The following is a 22,011-nucleotide window of genomic DNA, read 5'->3' on the forward strand; positions in this document are numbered from 1 at the left end:
GAAGCGTGATATTATAGTCTCTTCGAAAACACCGCCGCATGAGGATCATTGTGGATGATGAAAGCTCAATACTGAGTATTTACACGTAGAAATCGCGTGGTGGGAGTGGATGGATAGACCACCCCCCAACATTTGAAGGGGCGGGCCAATTATACAGGGGTTGAGTCGTCGAAGCTGAAGAGACCTTGGATACAGGGTAGCAAGCAGAGCCAGAGAGTGAAGTGTCAGTTGCGTTGAGTCCGATATCATCATCTCTGTCTTAGATCTGAAAACTTATGATAGCGTGAGAGAGATGTTCGTTGTTTCTTGTGATGGGGTGTGCATACGAAGCGTTTCTTGAGACACTAGAGGGAGTCAGATGAACCAAGCTCCACTCGGATGAAAGAAAACCATGCAGGAACCAGAAAGTATGCTAATCTGGACGCTGTTTCTCCGACACACTTTCGCAGTTCCCACCTCAACTATAGCCATTATCGTAGAGGACCAGAGCTCAGAGCTAGGAGTTTTCCAACATTTTCGTGCCAGCGGTTGAAGAGAGACAACTTTCCATCTTGAAGTGATGTCTTTGTTGAGATCCCATCGAGTGTACTGCTGAGTAAAGCAGAGTTGGCTTGAATGATGGCCGGTGACTTAACGTAGGCCAACAGCTGGCAGTACCAATTCAATCTCCTTCTCAACGCTGTTCTCATCTGGCGTGTTAGCCACACCAACAAGGTCGTTTCCACTGGTTAGTTTGCACCGCCCCTAGTGTCTGAAAGCGAGAAGCAAATACCATCTTTAACTTCAATAGAAAAAGCCTGATTCTGATGAGGGGTTGAAATCGGGTACACGCTAGAGGACCACGTAACGCCTCTCAAAGCTAAGGCATAACCCGTGTGGGATGTAAGCGAACCCAGGTATCAGACACGTCCGTCAAGGTCCGTCGTAGCTGCACGTAAAGCTGGGTACGAGCTTTCGGAGCATTGGTACCGAGCTGGCAAAAGCTTGGGTAGCTACGGGGAATGGACAATCTAATTGCGGCTCGCGCTCATCATGCATTGGGTACCCGCGAGGACCGTAAAGAAAAGAAATGCCGTCATAGGCTGGTGTGCTTAAAGCAATTGAGTTGGTGGTCTGAAACGGAGGCATCGAGATGGTCGAGCTTGGGGCGTAGAGCGGCGGCCCCATTTTCCCATGGTAAAGTCTTGGTCATGCATTGAGGTACTCATCCACATTAGCATAAATCGATTGCAATTCTTCTCCTTCTCTCTACGTGAGAATTTCTTTTCTTTCTTCAAGACTCTTCAAACTCTCTCCCCCAGTCATCATCATGTTTCCCGATAATCTCACCTCCAGCGGCAACATCTCCGGGTTTATGGTGGTGAAAGATGCATCCGCAGCGCTTCTCTCGCCATGGACGACATTCGACAAGGTCTACAAGTCGGTCATGGGCTACCCTGCCAGCGATTTCGAATTCGTTTACGGACAGACACCGCTCTCGACTTTCACTGAAGCCATGACTCTGGTGGTGCTGTATCTCGTTGTCGTTTTTGGCGGCCGGGAGGTGATGCGCAACCGCAAACCGCTGGAGCTGGACACGCTCTTCAAAATCCACAACTTTTTCCTGTCTCTCCTCAGCGGAGCTCTACTGGTTCTTTTCGTCGAACAGATCGCACCAAGCCTGTGGCAGAAGGGCATCTACGAATGCATCTGCGGACCCACAGGCTGGACACAACAATTGGTCGTTCTCTACTACGTGAGTAGTATTTAAAACCACCTCTAACTAAGAACATAAGCTAACTCTTCCTGGCAGATCAACTACCTCACAAAGTACTACGAGCTCATCGATACCGTCTTCTTAATGCTCAAGAAGAAACCCCTTACCTTCCTCCACTGCTACCACCACCCGGCCACTGCGCTCCTCTGCTTCAGCCAGTTGATCGGAGGCACCCCGCTATCCTGGGTGCCCATCACGCTCAACCTGACGGTACACGTTGTCATGTATTGGTATTACTTCCAGACCGCGCGGGGCGTCAAGGTGTGGTGGAAGCAGTGGATCACCGTTTTGCAGATTACCCAGTTCGTGCTGGACCTTGGTGAGTCAAACCGGTTTCCCCCAGCTCACTCGACATGCCATTGACGCAAATAATGATCATACCGATGCTAATCTGCGCCGACAGGTTTCGTCTATTTTGGCTTCTACGACGTCTTCGCAGACACGTACTTCAAGGATATTCTCCCCCATGTCGGCCGGTGCGGCGGCGAGTTCTACTCAGCCGTGACCGGCGGCGCCATCCTGACGTCGTACCTGATCCTCTTCATCATGTTCTACATTTCGACTTACAAGAAGGGCGGTCGCAGCAAGGCGGCCGCATCTGCGTCGAAAAAGTCCAACCCGGCCGCCGTCTTCAACGAAAAGCAGACTTTGGCGGCGGCAGTGACCTTGGGAGGTAAAAACGCCACGGTTGAGCTCGAGACCTGATAAAGTTTCACAACTCAGCTCAACTTCTTTTTGCGTTTTTATTTTGGAGAAAGCATGAACCCATAGAATACCATAGACACGAAAGCATTGTTGGTCGGGTGGTCCTTGAATTGGGCCCGGTGCTCGGGCCAGAGTCTTCAAGGCGTGAGGGGGAGACGAGAGGAGACGAGATACCTCGTTGGTGCTATTGGTGGCGGTGACGGCGATGTTGGTCGGCTTGAGTATTGGTTGAGGTTCGAAAGCAGGGCGGGAGTTTACTCCGGATTGTGGAACAAATGACATGAGTTTATTGCAAGAGTATGCCCATGTCTGACTGTATGCAAAAGTGAAATGCCATGTCTGATGGTGAAAGATGGTGGGATGGGGTGAGATGGGGAGGAAACATCTGAAGTTGTGCGGCCTGCGGTCTGCCGGAGTGAGGCGGGTCGATGGATTTAGAATTACGGGCCTTCAAGGTGTGTGGTCGGATCGTCTGGGGAATCCTGGTCCGCAGATCACGCTAGTACGAATACGACCAAAATCCAACATGCTGACTCTCGAGGCCATTCTTCCTTTCCTCTCACTCAATAAGCGTTCTCGAGCACTTGAGTTGCTGGATTTCTGTCCATCAGTTTGGGTCATGCGTGGCAATAAGAATGAATGGAAAATATGTTACTGGCATGATCAATTGCCTCGTGCCTCCGGGACTATTGACATACTGCCATGATGCCACAGCCATGAAAGTGGTGCGCGCCTTAGTCCGGAGTGAGACAATTGACGGACATCACGTGCAATTAAAGCTGGAGGTATTTTCAGTCTTGCCAAGCATATGTTGTATTTGCGATGAGTTCAACCCATGAAGCTCTTGGCCTAAGTGCCGATAGCAGGACGGCTTGCTCCAGGTGGGCAGCATCAAAGTGGCGAAGCGCGGGCAAGCCTCCTCTTGTTTCAACCCTGAACTTCTTTCAACCTCCCACACCAAGATCGTGATCAATAATTCAGTAATATGGCATAAACAAGCAGGTGCCATGGCTTATGAGACATGGGCAATCGTGACAATACCAGCCACTAATGAACGGATGGCGTAGCGGGATCCGTCGGCTACTTGACTGAAGCAAGGTAAATGTCGATGATGAAGCAACAATGGAGTGATAAGATGAAAAGAGTTTAGAGAAAAAAAATGCCTGCATAGGGACTCGAAGGCAAAAGTTACAGGAAGCGGTAGCGCTGCACTTCAGGATTAGGGGTATAACCATCTTAAGCTTCTGAGCAGAAGTCCCTTTTGTTTCTGTAACTGACGAGAAGCTGGTTAATTGTTCCCTATAACCCACAAGGAACATGTTTGATATTTCGTTTAAACACCCACTGTCCTCGACTCTGATTCATCACCAAGACCGCATCGAAGTCTACCCCCACTGCTGACCCGAAACGACATACGGATACACAAGACTCCCATGATTCATTCCGTGGACGAAAAGCACTGCAACTGCACGGATAGGCCAAGCAAGCGATGAATTTGCAGAGTCCTATCTCTCTCCGATAATGACGAGGCCACCAACTGTCTTCTCTGGACTCCATGTTTCATGTTCCCATCCCAATTCATTGTCTTCGGTCCCGACAAACAAAGACATCGGCCCCGGAATTCCGTCTAGTTTGGAATTCCACGGCGACGGCGCCGCGAATGGCACCCTCTTCCGCCACACTTCCCCTCACCAAGTGTTAGCGCCCCCTCGGCTGCTGCTTTGTGCTTTGTTCGATCCTCAACAACAGCCCACCAGCCCCATGGTTCTAACGGGGGATCCGCGCGGTTCATCAAAAGATGATGGCTGTCAGAAATGGTGTGCTAGTAATGGCACTGAAACTTGGCCGATCTAGTTCTTGATCTGGCAAGCGGTGCCAGTCTTGCCCGTGAGCCACATGGCATGCTTCCTCCTGTCTCACAACCGATATTCTCTACAGACCCATACCTACCGACATCGGGCAGTCTTGCTTGCTAGCTCAGCCCATCACTTTGGAGTCTGACGTTCAGCTACTCCGTAGAACGCCTCGGTAGTAAGTGCGTTCAACGCGAGGCTATTCCTAAATCGAGCTAATGACAATTCGCGCGCAGCTGAGGATGTTCTACCAGTGTTTTCGGGCGCCGCCGATGATCTAGACAGTCAATCAACTGCAGGGTATGAACTAGTGATGAAGCTAAATAGAGACTATGGGTGGTTTCTGGCCCCTCCTCTTAAGCAGAAGGCGGCAGCTTTAAGATATGTGGACGACCTGCGATGCCCGACAGCACCTCTTTTCTGAATTTGGAACCTACCCAAACATCAAGTACACAGAACATTGTGCCGTCCGATACACTAGCTCTCAAAGCTCTTCCAGCATGCGAGATGACAAGAAGATGGAAAACGATGCCAAAAAGCGAGAGCCCGTAGCTGGAAGCGATGCACCCAAGACAAAAAGGCCCTCACTCGGATCTAGGCCATCCTCAGAGTTGCTCGGCGAGGAGCGCTCGCGAATCTCAGTTATACACTCCCACGCTACTCCACTACCTGGCCTCGACGACAATCTACGTTCATCCTACTCAGAGGAGAATGATAACGGCAGGAAGGACATTCTGCCACAATCCCTGACGGAAGAATGGGAAGAAAGGGCTCGCCTATCACAGGACCATCCCTCTGCCACTGGAACCGTGGCGAAGAGGGCGACGGATGTGACAGACGAAGAGACACGCAAGAGGAACAGCGAACTCTCGATGGCATATCAGAGCCTCTACAATGAAAACCAATGCCGCCGCCACGATTCCATCAGATCCTCAGTTACCCTAACCGACGGGCCACGACCGCCACCGATCCCGCGACGGATATCATCTCTACGACGACCTGGCGCCGTACGCATGATTCCTAGCGAAGACTCGATCTCGCCCACGCAAATCCAAAGCGCGTCCTCCTTCGCCATAAAGAGAGTTCCGTCACACACCGTCTCAGACTCACGTATGCTCTCTAGAACAGACGACGTAGAACGAAACGCCTCCTCATCAGCGCAATCCGAGTCCGTGTCAATCGTCTCGTCCATCTTCGCCCCGCAGCTCCGGCACCTCGCGAGCCATCCGTCTCTCCATGGATCCATATCGAGTAGTGAGCCGCGGTGGATGGGGCAGCAGGGTCTCACGCCTGTCACGGAACAGAGACATCCTGGCAAGACTGATGCTCGGATCAGCCGTTTCACAAGACAATTTGAGCCGGGTATTGACGATGTTGATGGCGGGGACTACCAGCGCCAAATGAAGTATCTCGATATGACGAGGGCGGAGAAGCATGGCGCCGTGATGTCGCCGTCTGTGAGCGATCAGGTTGAAGGGGAGCAATGGGTAGAAGGATGGCGGCTTGCGGTTCTGGTAGTTGGGATTTGTCTCGCGGTGTTGTCCATCTCGGCAGATCGAACTCTTCTCACAACCGTAAGTGGCCATTTCGTTTGACGAAACTCCCAAACTGACAGTACCAGGCCATACCGCAGATCACATCAGATTTTCAATCCACCGCAGACATTGGCTGGTACGGCTCAGCTCAGCTCCTCACGATCTGCGCCTTCCAGCCTGTATTTGGCAGAGTCTTTTCGCTTTTCTCCGTGAAATGGGCATACGTCCTAGCCATAGTCATGTTCCTTGCTGGATCGCTCATCTGTGGCCTCGCCCCCGACTCTCTTGCGCTCATCGTTGGCCGTGCCGTGGCTGGCTTTGGAAGCGCTGGGGTCCTCACTGGGAGTTTTGTTATTATCGCAACGGCGGTCCCCGTGAGAGTGCGGCCGGTTTGTACGGCCATCGTCGGATTGATGTAAGAAACCTCCATCCAAAGAGAGGGAAGTTCAAGACGTATTGACGCTTATGCAACGACAGCTTCGGCCTCGGCGCCACGGTCGGTCCTCTGCTCGGAGGTACCTTCACTGACCTTGTCGTGAGTGATCCCGCAGTTCCGAATGTCCGCAAAAGAAAAAGGAAAAAAAAAAAAAAGAGAAAGTGACTGACCCCCTTCCCAGACGTGGCGATGGTGTTTCTTCATCAACCTCCCCATCGCAGGCTTCACCCTCATCGTCTTTCTCTTTTTCTTCCACCCTCGGCAGAAACCGCAACCCCAAAAAACCTTCCTCAACAAGATTCTTGACCTAGACCTGATAGGCAACGTACTCCTCCTCGGAGCCTGCGTAATGCTCTTCCTAGCCCTCCAGTACATCACCCAAGGTGAAGCCTTGTCAAGCACAAAAATCATCGGCCTCCTCTCAGGCACCGGCGCAACGGCCATCGTCTTCGCGGCATGGCAGTGGTGGAAACAGGACGGCGCGCTCTTCCCACCAGCCATCATCACCCAACGAACTGTAGCCGCCTCCTGCGTCGCAGCCTTCGCCACGTACGGGGCTCTCCTCATCCACCTCTACTTCCTCCCAATCTGGTTCCAAGCGGTCCGCGGCGAGGGGGCCGTATCCTCCGGCGTGGACATGCTCCCCTACGTCGCGGCGATAGCCCTCTTCTCCCTCCTGGCAGGCATCTTCGTCTCCGTCGTGGGTCACCCCCCAGCCCCGGCCATAATCGGAGGCATGATCGCGACAGCCGGGTGCGGCAAGCTCCTTGCGCTCTCGTCCGACACGCCGACGCCGCACTGGATCGGGTTCGAGATTCTCGTGGCGGCGGGTTTCGGGATGGCGATTCAGCAGGTATTCACCGCCGTGCAGGCCGTCCTGCCGCCGGATGAGGTGGCCGTCGGGACGGCGGCGGTCGTGGCGTCGCAGGCGCTGGGCGGAGCCGTTTTTGTGTCTATCGGGAATGCGCTGTTTCAGAATCACTTGCTGCGGGCTTCGGCTCCCGGGGTAGATATCCCGGCAGTGGTCGGGGCCGGGGTGACGGCGTTCCGGATGGTTGTGCCGGCTGAGACGCTTCCGATAATGGTTTCCGTGTACAATGATGCTCTTCGCGTGGTGCTCACTGCTGCGATTCCGTTGGCTGCCGTTTCGACCATTGCGGCTTGTTTTATGGAATGGAAATCTGTAAACAGAATGAGAGGTGCATGATAGTCATGGCGGCGAGATAGAGGAGGGGTTGATGATGATAATGAGCATGCCAATTAGCGTACTAGCGAGATGCTCATTCGCGATTTGCAACAAGCTTATCTCTATGCTTTTTGTGAGCTATTCCTAATTTGCGTTTCGTAAAAGGCGACCCCGTGAGAGGCGTCTCTTTCTGATGAGGGGATCGATGACGATCGCAGCCATCCCGGTAAGGGCAGCAAGGCAACAGAATTAACCCCTGGTACCCGTGGAGCTGGTGGAGAGGGACCTGCAGGTGTTTGCAGAAGACGACACCTATGGCGCTCTGCTACGAAACAGTTTGGGCATTCCTTACACTATAGAAGTCAATGACAACTGGGCTGTGAGAGTCCTGTATTGCGGTCATTTCCACGAGGCGCGAAACCCGTCTAGTCAAGCCCGTGTGCGGCGTGATTCGTTCAAGGCGTCTAAGGCTGGTCAGGGATTCGAATCCCTCGACCCCCAAAATCAGTCGCCAAGCGCTGCATGTCTCTAGAACCCTGGCTTCAAGGTGACTTTGAATGCCCAGCTTGGGGCATAGGAAATTGAAGCATAGCCATTGTGCCTGCATGGAGTTGCGAGTTATTAATCGCAGCGTTCCGTCCCGCACCAAACCAATGCTTTTCTCGCGTTCTCTTCCCCGTCGTGCCGAAACTCTCTCTCACCTTCCTTCAAGATTGCTCGGGGCAGCACCCATCGTTGACAATGCATCTGCCGCTGCTACCATGGCGGCTTCTCCTCGCAACGGTGCCGCTGGTCACGGCGGTGGCGGGCCAGAGGTGTTACTGGCCCAACGGCGTCGAGGCGACGCAGGCGGTGGCCTGTCCCGTCGCCGGCGGTACCGAGGTCGCGGCGTGCTGCTTCCAGAATCATTATTGCATGAGCAACGGCCTCTGCTTCTCGCAGACGGAGCTGAGCTTCTACCGCGGCGCGTGTACGGATCAGAATTGGTCGAGGAGCGGGTGTCCGAAGTACTGCGACAAGGAGGAGATTACCGGCGGAGGTAAGAAACTTACTTCTGGGTAGGAAGACGGGGAAGAGATTCTTCTCTTGTTTTGGGGGAGTTCTGTGCCTTTGGTTAGTATGAACTGACCTTTACGATAGTCCCCGGCCGGCATTGCGGTGTCGCGTTATGCGGCGACAAGAAATTCGCATGTCAAAACTCCGGCAACTGCGCAAACTACACCTTTGGCGTTCCCGCGGGCCGGATGCTGCTCAACGAGTACCTGAAATCAGACCTCGGCGACCTCGCGACGACGACGGTGACCGCGACCGCGGTAGCAGGAGGACAGAGCACCGGCACCGCCGCAACGTGTTCAGCGACCGCGGCAGAATCCAGTGCCAGCAACGGGATCTCGACGGGCGCGGCGGCGGGAATCGGGGTGGGCATCGGCACCCCGCTGGCGCTGGCGATCGCGGCGCTGACCGTCATGTTGTTGCGCGAAAAGAGGAAGACGAGGGCGGCGCTGTCGAGCCAGGTGGATTCTTCCGGAACGGGGCCGTCGTCGCCATGGGCCAAGTCCGAGCGGACGGCATATGTGCCGGTTGAAATGCATGGACAGCCTGTGCCGAATGAGATGTCTAGTAACCATGATAGGAGACATGAGCTTTCTTGATGTTCGAGGCTTGATGGTGGCTGGAGGGGTTGGTAGTGTGAATATTCGAGTAGAAATGGGTTCCGCAGACTCTGAAACTGGAAGATTATCTACGTAGCCATAGCTATGAAATCCATGAATCTGTAGTTCTCTTCGATATCGTGCACTGGATCCTCTTGGCCGATAGGCCACCTCCCATGTTCCCAGATCACTACCGCTCAAGATACCTGATTTAGTCTGTCACGTCATCCAATTTTGTCGAATCTGACACCTGGTAGGGTTCGGTGGATGGAAACTAAGATATGTTCTTGAAGACCATGGTACATAGCGACTCTCAAGTTATACCATTATTGAGTAAGTCTGAAGCCCTCAAAGGTGGCTGAGAAGATGCAAAAGACACTATTGTGAATCAAATCTCATCGTGAGCTTCAATCTCATGTCCAAGGACATCGTTGGTAGCCAAATCGGCGCGGTCGTTGTAATCAGTCGTCTTGCTTCCATATAGGGTGATGATTATTCAAGATGAGATGCCTGCTGCTCGGGTCATTGTAACTCCCTTAGGAAAGTTAGATCTCTTCATCGTCGCCCGTCATTTCAACCTCGGAAATCCCGAATTACCGCGAAGTACAACTCGACCACGAGAATCCTTTCCAACCAAATCAGACTTCTATACAGCTGCAGTTGCGATTCAGCTCAGACGCAGGCTAGACAAGAGTTATTTCGGTTGACGCGCCAACGAGGCGAAGCACATGCAGGCGCCCCGGCGGCTACGACCTCAAGGCCAGCCAACCACCGCTCACCCGCCCTCACCACCATCACCATCGGGCGCCGTTTCGAAAAGGGTTCGTTAGTATCCGTAGACGGATTCCTGCCGTCGCGGCGGCTTGCACTTGAAGCGTTCATCATACGCTTGGCTCCCCCTCCTCTCGTCCCCCTTCTCACTGTTCGCGCTTTAGGGCTGAGGCTAAATTGTATAGGATGGAACGTGGCGTCGCCGGGCGGTCGCGTTTGCGCTTACCACGAGGCAGACAGACAATTGTCTCAGGAGAAGGGAAGTTAAGGCTCGTGCTGTCCCCAATCCCCAAAACAAGCTTGTTCGTACATGGGTTTCTCAGCTCAATGAGGCATCGTGTGAAGAGTGAACCCCCCAGGTGGCGCGCTGCAGGGTAAGCTCGGTTGCCGCTTACAGTACCATCGTAGCCGGGGTCTGACGGTGTGTTCACCCTTGCGAGCTGAGCTCTTATTCAAGTACTCGGCTGGCAGCCCAATCTCATTTTTTGCTCGTGTTTTCTTTTGATCTTGATGCCCTTCTTTCCGTTCAATCGGTGATCGTCGTGCGCGTTCGCCTCGCCTTTTTCAACTCTCCTGGCAGGATTTCGGAGCCAAAAAAAAAAAAAAAAGGAAAGAAGAGAAAAACGACAGAGGATTTAGGAATGGCCGATCAAATCCAATACCGTCCCCACACGGAGGCGACCGCGCCAGACCAGCCGGGCCTCGAAGCGGCACCGAGCCGGTACTCCACCGCGCCGATCCCGTATGACCCCTCCGAGTTCCAGAGCCCGTTGGAAAAGTCGACGTGGACGACAATCACGCAGGCCCATCACCCGGCGTATGCTTCCGCCGCGGCGGCAGACGCGCCGCCGCCAGAGAGACGGCGCGTTCTCGGACTGACGGTGCCTGTCTTCTGGGGCCTGGTTATTGCGCTGGTGGTTGTTCTTGCGGGGGGTATCGCCGGCGGTGTGGCGGGGGGTTTGGCGGCGCAAAAGGCCAACAGTTCGGCGGTGTCAGTGTATGTTCATCTGTCTCTTCCACTCACAGGAGGAAGACGAGACCATAGTTGACTGAATCTAATGTCCATACAGAGACCCGTCTTCAACAGCCTCAGCAACAGCAGGCTCGCAATCGGCGCCTACAACCTCAAGCGCAAGCTCAGGCACAGAGTCCCAATCTTCCCGCTCGACAGCCACCTCATCCACCGCGCGCTCAATCCCGACGGGCATCCGCTCCGCGCCAACGGACGGAGGCTGCCCGAGTATCAACACGACGACCTACACGCCCACCGACGCCGGCGGCAACGCGATGAAGATCGGTTCTGGGTACTCGACGCAGACCTTCCGCCAGCTCTGCGAGGTGAATTACCCCTCGGGCGCGGCGTACGGAAATCCGGCTCTGTACGATATCCTCAAGGTGTACGTCTCGACGTTTGAAGAGTGTATGGCGCTGTGTGCGGCGCATAACCAGGCGTATGGGAGTAATCTCGCCAGCGGGGATGTCAAGGCGGGAGGGTATTGTCGGTCTGTTGCTATGATTAAGTTGCCGGGGGAGTATTGTTACCTGAAGAATGGTACTGGTAAGATGGACACGCAGGGGCACGCCAAGGATTTTGTTAGTGGTGTTGTTATTTCTGGGCTGCCGGATGCGTAGGGCTGAGTATGTGGGAATGGGATGCCTAAAGTCTTTGGGTTTGGGGAGAGGCTGGAGTAATGACATCTATCGAACGGCTATATCGTTGATTGCCGGCACTTAATGTATATACTTTGAACCCTATGACATATGATCAAAATGCCGATCAGGTCGACCTGTTGGTGTTTGCTCAAGGCACAGATGTACTGCAAGGCTGGATCATCGGTAGCTGAGGCTCTGTTTTGAGACTTCGACCATGAGCCGCCACCAAACACACAGCGGCAGTGAGTAGCTCGAGGACGATGGAGGTGTGACTGAGGTGTGTGCGATGAGAGCGGGAAGAAGCGAGGTTCGGCGTGGTTGCATAAAAGAAGAGAGGCGCGACGGACATATCTGCCTATCAAGGCAGGGAAGATAAGTTGCGGACAAGCAAAGTTGCCTTGCTGGTGTGCCAGAGATTGTGAATGAGGATTCGTCTGGAGGCGGTTTTCTTATTGTGCCTTGCGCTCTTTACCGGGATATCGAACCCTCGGCCAGATTGAGTTAACCGTTTCTGGGCTGTTGAGATGGCAATAAAATGAACCTCGCTCGTTAACGTAGAAAGGGCTCTTCACTTGCCGAAAGAAGGTATTGCAGACGTCCTTGGAGGAGGTTGGGAGGTTGAGCATGTGTTTATGGACCTTGATAATTCTACTTCACTCGGCCTGAGGGATTAGTAAGTCAGAGATATCCCCGAATAAGCGCACTTGCGAAACGTAAGACTCGTAGCTGTGAGAAAACAACTCAGAGAAGCATGTGACGTGGTTGAGGTTATGAAGCAAAAGAGTAAGGTATCTTCGGGGGAAAGAATTCATGGCGCAATATTGACTCATCCTTCTGATCGCGTGCGCGATAATTTTAAATACTTGAACGCAACGATTGGGGAAATATCGCCGACTACAACGGCCTTGACTCCAATCCAGACATTAGTCTTATGAGGCAGGAGCTTCATTGACGTCAACAATTCCAAATCAAAGCTGATGCGATTGATAAGATTCCCAGCAGCATGAGAACCCTTGTAGATATAAAGTTCCCGACACCGGTGACCACCTCAGTCCACAATTCACGAGAAGACGAAGGGAGAGGTACCTAAGGTAGGTACACGGCACACCGTGCAGCAGATTTGTGGCTCGGAGCCGAGTTGCGTCACTCGGAAGAGCCTCGGCAAGTGGGGGCTACCGACGGAACGGGGAGTCGGCGACTCGGTGCTTAGGTAATCCACACAGTCACAACAGAGAAACGGCACTCCGATCACGCATCCAGACCACATGTGGTTTGGCTTGGCCGTCTGACAAGACGCTATCAAATGCACCCTGAATCGTGCGGCAGGCCCCGATTAAAAATTTCTGGAATTCTGGAATCCACCACCACCAGCAGCGCAACGCATCAAGTCTCCCAGATCCCGGCCACCACCATTAGAAATCATTTTAGCTGTGCTGTTGCTGCAGAACCACTGTCTGTACTCCGTGCTACCACTACTACGTACCATCCCGGGTCTGCCGTCACGATAGCGGTCCACGAGTTTCCAAGCCTTGATTGGAAGCAAACCCCGTCGCCGTCGCCGTCCTGCCCCCTTCCATTCGTTTTGCCCCTCCACCCCTCCTCTCTCTCACACGCCCCCTGGCGTACTGTGAGTCTGTGGCACCCCCTCCTCCCCTCTTGCTGTACATATATCTCTCTTTTTCTGATACCCCGCCATTTTTTTGGAGAGGATAGTGCGTGTTCCTGAACGCGCATATCACCGCCAAACTGTTCTCTTCAACCTTTAGACGAACAATCCTTCGCTCAAGCGCCACTGGTCTATCCTTTGCCGCAGCCACCACATCCCTCAAGAAGAACTCTACGAACCCTGTTGATTTAAAGTCAAGTGCCCGCAAAATGCACAACAAGGTTGTCAGTATGTCACGACTCTCCGCTCCTGCATTGTTGCCCCTCCTGCCGAACAGCAGAGACAAACATGCCTCTCAAGCCGTGATGGCTTCAAATCTTGCAATGCGCCTTGCTAACCTCATTCTACAGTCATTGGCTCTGGGCCTGCTGCCCACACTGCCGCCGTCTACCTGGCGCGCGCTGAGCTGAAGCGTAAGCCTCCTTCCACTTCCTCCCGTCCCCCCTACTCCAGGACCATCTCACTGACGATACTTCTCCCCTCCAGCCGTCCTTTACGAAGGCTTCATGGCCAACGGCATCGCCGCCGGCGGTCAGCTCACCACCACCACCGACGTCGAGAACTTCCCCGGTTTCCCCAAGGGCATCATGGGCGGCGAGCTCATGGACAACATGAAGGCCCAGTCCGAGCGCTTCGGCACCACAATCATCTCCGACACCGTCGCCAACCTCGACCTCTCCTCCCGCCCCTTCAAGTACTCGACCGAGTTCGAGCCCGAGACCACCCACACCGCCGATGCCGTCATCCTCGCCACCGGCGCCTCCGCCAAGCGCCTCAACCTCCCCGGCGAGGAGAAGTACTGGCAAAACGGCGTCTCCGCCTGCGCCGTCTGCGACGGCGCCGTCCCCATCTTCCGGGGCAAGCACCTCGTCGTCATTGGCGGCGGCGACTCGGCCGCCGAGGAGGCCCTCTACCTCACAAAGTACGGCTCCCACGTCACCGTCCTCGTCCGCCGCGACGTCCTCCGCGCCTCGCAGATCATGGCCAAGCGCCTCAAGGGCCACGAGAAGGTGACGATCCGCTGGAACTCGGCCGGTAAGGAGATCAAGGGCGGCGACGACGGCCTCATGAGCCACCTCGTCGTCAAGGACACCGTCACGGGCGAAGAGGAGACGCTCGAGGCCAACGGTCTCTTCTACGCCATCGGCCACGAGCCCGCGACCTCGCTCGTCAAGGGACAGCTCGAGACCGACGAGGAGGGCTACGTCGTCACCAAGCCCGGCACGCCGCTGACCAACATTGAGGGTGTCTTCGCCGCCGGTGACGTTCAGGACAAGAGATACAGACAGGCTATTACCAGTGCCGGTACCGGCTGCATGGCTGCCATGGACGCCGAGAAGTACCTCGCCGAGCTCGAGGACGGCGACCCCAAGGACCCTTCCAACTGACTAGATCATCACCTCTAAACTCAGAAAAAAAAGAAGAGTCGTGAATGGGCTATTTGTGAGCCGCATAATGATATAGAAGAGCCTCTAGACTAGATATGCCGGCAAAAAGCACGAAAAAATAGACTTTTGAATTCAAGCGTATTTAAATCATTGTAGACAAAAAAGGGTGGTATTCTCCCATCGCCTCGGGGTCAGATCCGAGTCGACCGAAGCAGATCTCGGAGATATATGCCCCTGACCGCGTCCGTCGGTCCTCTACTTATGGCCGGGCTTTCCCGGATCTGCGATCCTTGCGGTTACAGCTGCTCTCTCTTATGCCTTTCCTTTTCCTTGATATTTGTTAGACTACCACCCCAAGCTAAGACGTCAGCGTGGAGGCAGCGTTGTTATTCAAAGAGCCGCTGTTTCCCTCATCAAAAATCGAGGAATGCGAACAAGGTCGTGTGTCGTCCCAAGTTCTTATGAAGCTTCTGAGCTCAGGTACCCCCGTCTCTGTCCCTACCTAGAACCTAACTCGAGTGCTCGTCGTTGCAGAATCCAAGTCATCCCTTCGCCCCCCTCCACATCTCGGACTCCTTCTCATCCAAAGAGTCTGCTCATGCAGAGAGCAGACTCCTCCAACTCACCACTCCCCCAAGGCTTCAAGCCCACTGACCCCCCACATGAAGCTTAAAATACCTAACGACTGGTCCTACCGATACCTAATGCCCCAGAAAATCCAGCGCCCAAAGAAACGATGCAGAGACAGTTCCGTTTGCCAGCGCATGCGTGTCGCCTCGCTCGACCCACGAGGGACCATGCGGTATGCGGCTCGAACGCTTGACGCCTTGCCCAAAGCATTCCATTTCATCCACTCGTTGGTCCTTTTTTTGCCGCATCGTCCGTTCCCACCCCCATCCCACCATCCATCCATCCAAACTTGTCAATGGACCCGACTCGTAAAGACACGGGAATTATTAGAGAGTAAAAAAAGTCTCACTATGGGCTTTCTCCAATGAGCTCCCGTGGGGCGGGGTAAGGTGAAGTAGCGCAGGCGTTTCAAACCACGCATCGCCCATGATCAGCCCATTATGTACCTTGATCTGTATCTCGTACCATGTGCCGTGAACGGGAGAGAGAATGAGCGTTTCTTCTTATACTTAAGTTCGCCTTCTTCGTCTTCTTCTTCCCATCTCCACTTTGTGTCAAAAGCGAAAACAGTAAACCAAGGCCCGACGACATCTTCCTTCTCCCCGGCCCAACTTCAACTCAGAAGCATTCGGAAAATAAGTAACAAAACCCACCGCCCACCCTTCTCCCCAAGATCGACAATATGCCAAGCAGTAAGGGGTATTCGTACAAGAGCAACAGCCAGGTAATTTGAGAACCCAAAGCCAATCCGAGGTTCTCGTGAAAGTAGCAAAATACTCACTGCGGGGGGAATAAAAAGGGTAACTACTCCTGCGCTCGCGACTACGGAAATAGCAGCAGCAGCAGCTCTGCGAACCCGAACTCATACCAGTATCCCAGCGCGTGAGTGTCAATCATTCTTACTGTTGATCATCCTCACCCAGTCTTCGATCCAAGATCTGGGGATGTACGTCTTGCGCGGGGCGTGAGGGGAGGCCAAAAACCGAAAGACTGACGGAATCCTGCTAAACGATGGATAGAAGCGGCTCAATTCACTACTCAACCCCCAAGAGTGAGAGGTATGAAAACGACGGCAACGGCGGTTCACCGTACACCTCGGCCAGCGGATACCGAACATGCTCCGGGTACGGCAAAAAGTAAGCTTTGAGGGAACCTTACCTTGAGTTGGGGTGTTTACTCCGCACCTTGTGTGCCTTGTGACTGACTTGGTTCAAGTGTTGGAATGAAATAACGACAAGGGAGACATTGTAATGCGTGATGACGGAGCGATTAGGTGATTATATTTGTTGGAATTGGGATGCTGGACTCTTTCTTCTTTGCCTCTAATGGGATGGGTACTATGTTGTTTAGGGGTTTACGCGCAATTGGGATACCTGTAGCGAGATGCGGTAGCATATGAAATCTGGTTTCGGTTCGGAAGTGTAGGAATGAGAGGCGCGTGAGTTCAACAAGTGAGTTGGTGCTTGAGGGATGTCATTTGCTTTTTCCATGCAAGCTGATCCCCGAAACGTGGGGGACAGCTGTGCGAGTGAGGGGCTCTTTGGCTCTCATCCCACTCGACTGCCGGTCACATTGATTCATCGACAACGCGCCTGGGAGTAGTCTACTGCTTATATGCTCTGCAAGCTAGAAGCCATTTCCAAGTTCTCCATCGCAGTCCCTCTGATTTTGTCTCTTTGGACATGATCGCTAGGCTCTTCTGTCAACTAAGATGTTTACCTATTTGATATGAGATCCACCCAAACATCGACAAGTACCAGGATGATCCCAGACCAGGTCACCAAAAGTGGCAGCTTGGTTGGCAGCGGGGGAAAGTGGACAAACGCTTAATTATCTTGTCGGGGAAAAGCAACATACCAACATCGTGCTGCCCTTCGTCGCTGCTTCTCTACGCTACAAACTTGGTTGTGATCAGGTAGGCGCATAACGGGCAAAAAGAAGGAGAAACGATGCAATCACATGTCCTTGCCTGACTTGACTTTGGAGCTTTGACATGGGTCCCGCGGGAAGGCACATGAGAGCTTCTGGCAAGCCACAAGCAACACACAAAGTAAGATAAATTAAGGTAGGTAAGTAGCTTCCCAGTTGTCTCTGCCCGCTAACAGTCAATCCGTGCGGGGCGGAAAAGCATACACAGACCTTGCGTGATCATACAAGGTGTTTTGCCTGGGTACCTACCTGCCTACCTTATTTAATCTCCCATAAACTCCCGGTGGCCTCACCCTTACATCCCTTCTTCTTCATCTCTCTACAACCCTCCTCCGATACCACGCATACAGAACCATCCCAATCAACCACTTTCGTGTCAAGACCGACAAGCAAACAGCCAAGATGAGCGGACAAGGTTACGATTACAAGAGCTCCGGCACCAACAGCGAGGTACTGATCAATTCCTCACTCCCGAAGCTGCCAAGAGCTTCGAGCTGGAGATGTGCATGACTGACATATCGACTCACTGTTCAGGGCAACCACTACTGCGCCCGTGACTACGGTAGCAGTGCTTCCAACTCGAACTCGTACCACTACTCTAACACGTGAGTCCAACTTGCTGCTCCTCCTCCTTGCCCGGTTGACGATCGCTTGTCTGAGGGGGCTTTTCCCCCCCGATTTTCAGTGCTCCAACCAGTATCTCTCGTCTTGCCCTTTCCTATTCGAGATATCAAGGAAAGAAAGCTGACCAGCACATCTCAAGTGACGGATCCTACTACTACTCCAACCCCAACGGCAGCACCTACTACAACGATGGCAACGGCGGCTCAACCTACACCTCTCCCGGCGGCGAGAGAAGCTCGTCCGGCTATGGCAGTGGAAGCTCCGGTAGCTCAGGCAAGAAGTAAAGCGCTGGCACCTGCACAGCTTCTGATGGTATCAAGGGAGTAAATGGGGGCCCGCCGGACCACCAGAATTATACGGAGACATCGAGAGGTCTCAGTTCAGTAGCGACGGCGTCATTAAACCTTACGAATTCACATGCTGATATGACCTTTCATTCGCCCGCCTGTCCAGTCGTTTGAGAAGTGATACGCAGGAGGTTGAGGGAGACGTGGTCTTGGGGCCTGCTTTATCGGGATCTTTAGCAGAATGCCTCTTTGCCTTCCTGGCCGGTCTCAAAGACAACGTCGCAACGACTATAAAATATTGAGACGGGAGCAAGGTCAGCGGTAGCACCCACACAAGTGCGAGTGATGCACATGGGATGAGGCTAATGGTTCTGTGATCCTACCTTATAAAATCAGGATGAATATGTTTCTGGATCAAGATTGAAGCAGATCCCTGGATATCAAGGTACTACCGACCGTTTCCCGTGACTGACGTATTCGTCACTAATTATATATGTGACGACGACGGGGTAGCTCCTATAGGGGTTAAGGGCCTCTGCTTTCGAAGCAAGTAGGATAAGATGAAGACAGTCTACTTGGATAGGAGCCCATCCTCAGGGGAACCACTGGCCGCATCCATGTGTGTCACGCCAGCTCTCGGCTGAAGAACGATAGACGACGAACGACAATCATGGCGTTCCCATACGCGACAATTGTCGAATTGATACTCTTCCTCACCTGGCGGGTTCTTGTTGCCCCTGGCTGGAAAAGCGGTGTTTTCACAAGAATCTTCACAAGCAAGATGGTTCTGGACGAGCTACTCGCGTCTACTAGAGTCTCATTTTGCGCACACAGGTTCAGTACGACCGCTGGTCCTGCTGTAGGTCATACTCTCGGATCCATGTTTATAGCTGTTACAGCGTTATCTTGGTATCTGGAGATTGCCTCAGATAATCAAGATGCTCATGCTTTTAAACCAAGCAATTGAGACAACAAGAAAGTGGTTCATGCGGATAGGATCCCGAGATACTGATTATTTTCCGTTACTGACGTATTCGTAACTGACGATGTGCTTGATAACGACGAGCTCCTATAAAAACTAAGATATCCAAGGCGTACCTCTGAACTCAAGCAAGACAGACCACATCCCTGGATGCCAAGGTACTGGTTGATTCCCGTGACTGACGTATGTGTCACTGACGATTCAATAACAGCCCGGTTCCTTCGCAACTAAAGATGCCTATACCTCTAGACCAAAGACGATGCTTGTGGTACTAGCAGGTTCTAGCAATAGTTACTATCTTTAACATATTCCATACGGCGTATGTGAGATATGGGCAGTGATGAGATAAAGGAAAAAGGCATGATGTGGGCATTCTTGGAGTCCTCATTATTAGCGCTATCTCTAGCGATAGCGCCCGAGTGTAAGGATAAGGAGAGGATAGAGAATCGAACTTGGCCTAGAATTGAACGTCCGCTTTACAACCTGAGATGAAAGAAAAAAAGATGTATGTTACAAGACTGCTAGATGTGAATGTGCGACCCTATCGTGCCCTTCGTTTGAAGATTCAGTAGGGCTTAGGAATGTATGAAAGCTCGAGCTTTGCTTCGAAAAGAACCTTCATCTCATGGCTTGGAAAAAAAGAAGACATTTGTTGCAAGACTGCTAGGCGTGAAAGAGCGACTCTATGATGTCTTTCACCGGTCCCCTCCTCAGGCGGTTGACTACATAGGCTGATTGTACTTCCCTAGTAGCAATATAGCACGTCATGACACCGGTCACAACCTCACTGGATCAAGCCACCGGCCTTGAGATTCTTCATGAGTTTCATTATTGTTACATATTACGTCGAAGGTGAGCTCCAAATCAGCTCATCTCTGAATCTTGCGTCGTCTATATCGTGACACTTATTCTCATGTTTTCCATCATCGCCTAGTACCTACCCTCTGTGGTAGCCTCACCAGACAACACAGCTTCCTCCCGGCAGCACACGAAGTAGCATGCTAGTGGTAGTTCATAACTCCTCTCAATACCTCTCCCTCTCCTGCCTCCTCATCTCCTCCCGGAAAGCGTTACCGCCCTGGGGCTCATGATGCGGGAACGTAGCCGAAACCGGGCTTCCCGCAAGACTTCCCAGGGCATCGCTATCCCTCCTCGCATGACCGAGACCACCGCCACCATTGGTGTTGAGTCCGCCAGTATGCTGCCTCTGCTGCTGATCAGGCAGCGGCTCGTCGCGGTACACATACCCATCGGGGCTAATCTCCCGCTGCCTCAACTGAATCCCGCGATCCTTGCGCCCGCCATGGAACACGCTCTGCCTAACCTTGGCCCCCAGCCTCTGCGCCCGCGACTTACCGACACCGTACCCGTGTCTCGACCGGCTCATGATATTCCCCAGCCCGATCTTGCGCGTCCGCCGGTTCCAGATACACCCGCCAACGACGCAAATGATGATGAACCCAAACACGGTGGGGAGGGCGATGTACAGCTCCGCGCCCTTGGGCATCTTCGCGGCCTCGGGGTGCCACTCTGGCCGCTTGGCGACGAGGACCTGCGGGCCGGTGATGGCGTCCTGCGCGGTGCCGTCGACGGTGTAGGACATGAGGAGCTCGATTGTGGCGTTGTCTTGGCCTGAGGGGATGAGGCTGGAGGAGACGGTCCAGGCGTAGTAGCCGTAGGAGGCCGGGTTCGTGGTGTCCGTGTCGGCGTTGAGGACGATGTCGCCTACCGTTGTGCCGTTTACGGATTTGCCTTGAATTTTTACGTTGACGTTGGTCTTGTTGCCTTTGATGAGGACGGTGGGGTCCCAGGTTACTGGAAGATGGGATGGTCAGTTTGATATTCGATATACTACTTTCATCACCTGTACAGGGAGAGGCGAGTTTCAGAAGTCGATATGTGACTTACCATAGTACGTCCCATCGGTATAAAGCGTGCTCCCCTTATTCGGATCGCAAAAGGGCGAAAAGTCCCCCTTGGTATTACTACACGGCGCAAAGGCCCCCGCGCCGCTCTTGCTGTCGGCCGTGGCGACGGGCGGGGTGCCCGTGCTGGTGGTGACCTTGACGAGGTGCCAGTCGGTCAGGGTGAAGACGCTGCCCGTCAAGGCGTTGGGGGCGGCGGAGGCGTAGGTGGCCGTGCCGGAAATTGTGGTCGGGACGGGGGTGACGGTCGTGGGGACGCCCTTGTTGTTGACGCTGATCCAGGCGGCGGTGGGAGCGATGACATCGGCGCGGGCGACGAGGGTTGGCTCGGGGGCGGCGACGGGAACGGGGACGGGAGCGGGGATGGCGGCGACGGGATTGAGGAGGAGGGAGAGGGCAGCGAAGGCCACCGGGGCGAGGTTGGACGTGTGCATGTTGAGGGTTTGGGAGAGAGGTTGGTGGATCGAGAGTTGGTGAGAGCTTCACGAGCTTTCAAGGGACGAGCGAGTGGTTCGATTCCGGTGGGTTCAAGCAATCGAGCGCGTGGAGTTTCGTCAGAGCTCAGAAACGAAGGTGATGTCTAGTCGTCAAGGAAGAGACAGAGAGTCAATTGACAATCCTAAACTCTCGTCCAAATGAATGGATTCAACGACTCAACGTGTGGGAGAGAGGTGTTGAGTTGACAACCGAGAAGGAAGACGAGACAGGATGACAGGACGGGGAATGGTCCAATGTTTACACAGGAACCACAAATGGGACGAACGGGGCGGGATTTTAGCATAAAAAAGTTGGTTGATCCCCCAGGTCGCGCGGAGGCCGGACGTGAATCCTTCGAGCTTCTCAGTGGATGGTCGACCGTCGACAGGGGGAATGAACCCCACTGCCCAAGATTGGCTTCTCCAAAATACAAAGTTCAGGGGGGGAAGCGGGTGATGAAAACAGGCTTTGATTCGCGCTGTTTGGGGCCTAGGCTTACGGACTTGACTTGCCGGTTTGCCGCGATGCAGGAACCAACTTATCGAGTAGTTGGAAA

At 53.5% G+C, this 22,011-nt stretch overlaps 8 protein-coding genes across 8 annotated transcripts; 7 read left to right on the plus strand and 1 right to left on the minus strand.

Moving 5' to 3' along the window:
- Window positions 1-1,309: 1,309 nt before the first annotated feature.
- Window positions 1,310-2,461, plus strand: CCOS01_07126 (GNS1/SUR4 family protein; the record flags this gene model as incomplete). The annotated part of the gene is made up of 3 exons (XM_060455293.1): window positions 1,310-1,735; window positions 1,793-2,075; window positions 2,160-2,461. The coding sequence occupies 3 exons, from the start codon at window positions 1,310-1,312 to the stop codon at window positions 2,459-2,461; spliced, it is 1,011 nt and encodes a 336-aa protein (XP_060314993.1).
- Window positions 2,462-4,814: 2,353 nt separating this feature from the next.
- On the plus strand, window positions 4,815-7,492 carry CCOS01_07127 (major facilitator superfamily transporter; the record flags this gene model as incomplete). The annotated part of the gene is made up of 4 exons (XM_060455294.1): window positions 4,815-5,888; window positions 5,936-6,264; window positions 6,327-6,384; window positions 6,467-7,492. 4 exons carry the CDS (start codon window positions 4,815-4,817, stop codon window positions 7,490-7,492), a joined length of 2,487 nt encoding a protein of 828 aa, XP_060314994.1.
- A 720-nt stretch (window positions 7,493-8,212) lies between these two features.
- CCOS01_07128 (uncharacterized protein) lies at window positions 8,213-9,123 on the plus strand (the record flags this gene model as incomplete). Its single annotated transcript, XM_060455295.1, has 2 exons — window positions 8,213-8,510; window positions 8,612-9,123. The coding sequence occupies 2 exons, from the start codon at window positions 8,213-8,215 to the stop codon at window positions 9,121-9,123; spliced, it is 810 nt and encodes a 269-aa protein (XP_060314995.1).
- Window positions 9,124-10,535: 1,412 nt separating this feature from the next.
- On the plus strand, window positions 10,536-11,526 carry CCOS01_07129 (uncharacterized protein; the record flags this gene model as incomplete). Its single annotated transcript, XM_060455296.1, has 2 exons — window positions 10,536-10,891; window positions 10,965-11,526. The coding sequence occupies 2 exons, from the start codon at window positions 10,536-10,538 to the stop codon at window positions 11,524-11,526; spliced, it is 918 nt and encodes a 305-aa protein (XP_060314996.1).
- A 1,896-nt stretch (window positions 11,527-13,422) lies between these two features.
- On the plus strand, window positions 13,423-14,601 carry CCOS01_07130 (thioredoxin reductase; the record flags this gene model as incomplete). Its single annotated transcript, XM_060455297.1, has 3 exons — window positions 13,423-13,441; window positions 13,564-13,626; window positions 13,700-14,601. 3 exons carry the CDS (start codon window positions 13,423-13,425, stop codon window positions 14,599-14,601), a joined length of 984 nt encoding a protein of 327 aa, XP_060314997.1.
- Window positions 14,602-15,671: 1,070 nt separating this feature from the next.
- On the plus strand, window positions 15,672-16,371 carry CCOS01_07131 (uncharacterized protein; the record flags this gene model as incomplete). Its single annotated transcript, XM_060455298.1, has 3 exons — window positions 15,672-15,923; window positions 16,031-16,113; window positions 16,251-16,371. 3 exons carry the CDS (start codon window positions 15,672-15,674, stop codon window positions 16,369-16,371), a joined length of 456 nt encoding a protein of 151 aa, XP_060314998.1.
- Window positions 16,372-17,562: 1,191 nt separating this feature from the next.
- Window positions 17,563-18,068, plus strand: CCOS01_07132 (uncharacterized protein; the record flags this gene model as incomplete). Its single annotated transcript, XM_060455299.1, has 3 exons — window positions 17,563-17,610; window positions 17,695-17,765; window positions 17,924-18,068. The coding sequence occupies 3 exons, from the start codon at window positions 17,563-17,565 to the stop codon at window positions 18,066-18,068; spliced, it is 264 nt and encodes an 87-aa protein (XP_060314999.1).
- Window positions 18,069-20,077: 2,009 nt separating this feature from the next.
- CCOS01_07133 (uncharacterized protein) lies at window positions 20,078-21,412 on the minus strand (the record flags this gene model as incomplete). The annotated part of the gene is made up of 2 exons (XM_060455300.1): window positions 20,078-20,868; window positions 20,962-21,412. The coding sequence occupies 2 exons, from the start codon at window positions 21,410-21,412 to the stop codon at window positions 20,078-20,080; spliced, it is 1,242 nt and encodes a 413-aa protein (XP_060315000.1).
- Window positions 21,413-22,011: the final 599 nt, after the last annotated feature.

Source organism: Colletotrichum costaricense (genome assembly GCF_030867565.1).
Source record: "Colletotrichum costaricense strain IMI 309622 chromosome Unknown Scaffold_6.1, whole genome shotgun sequence".
Lineage (NCBI taxonomy): Eukaryota > Fungi > Ascomycota > Sordariomycetes > Glomerellales > Glomerellaceae > Colletotrichum > Colletotrichum costaricense.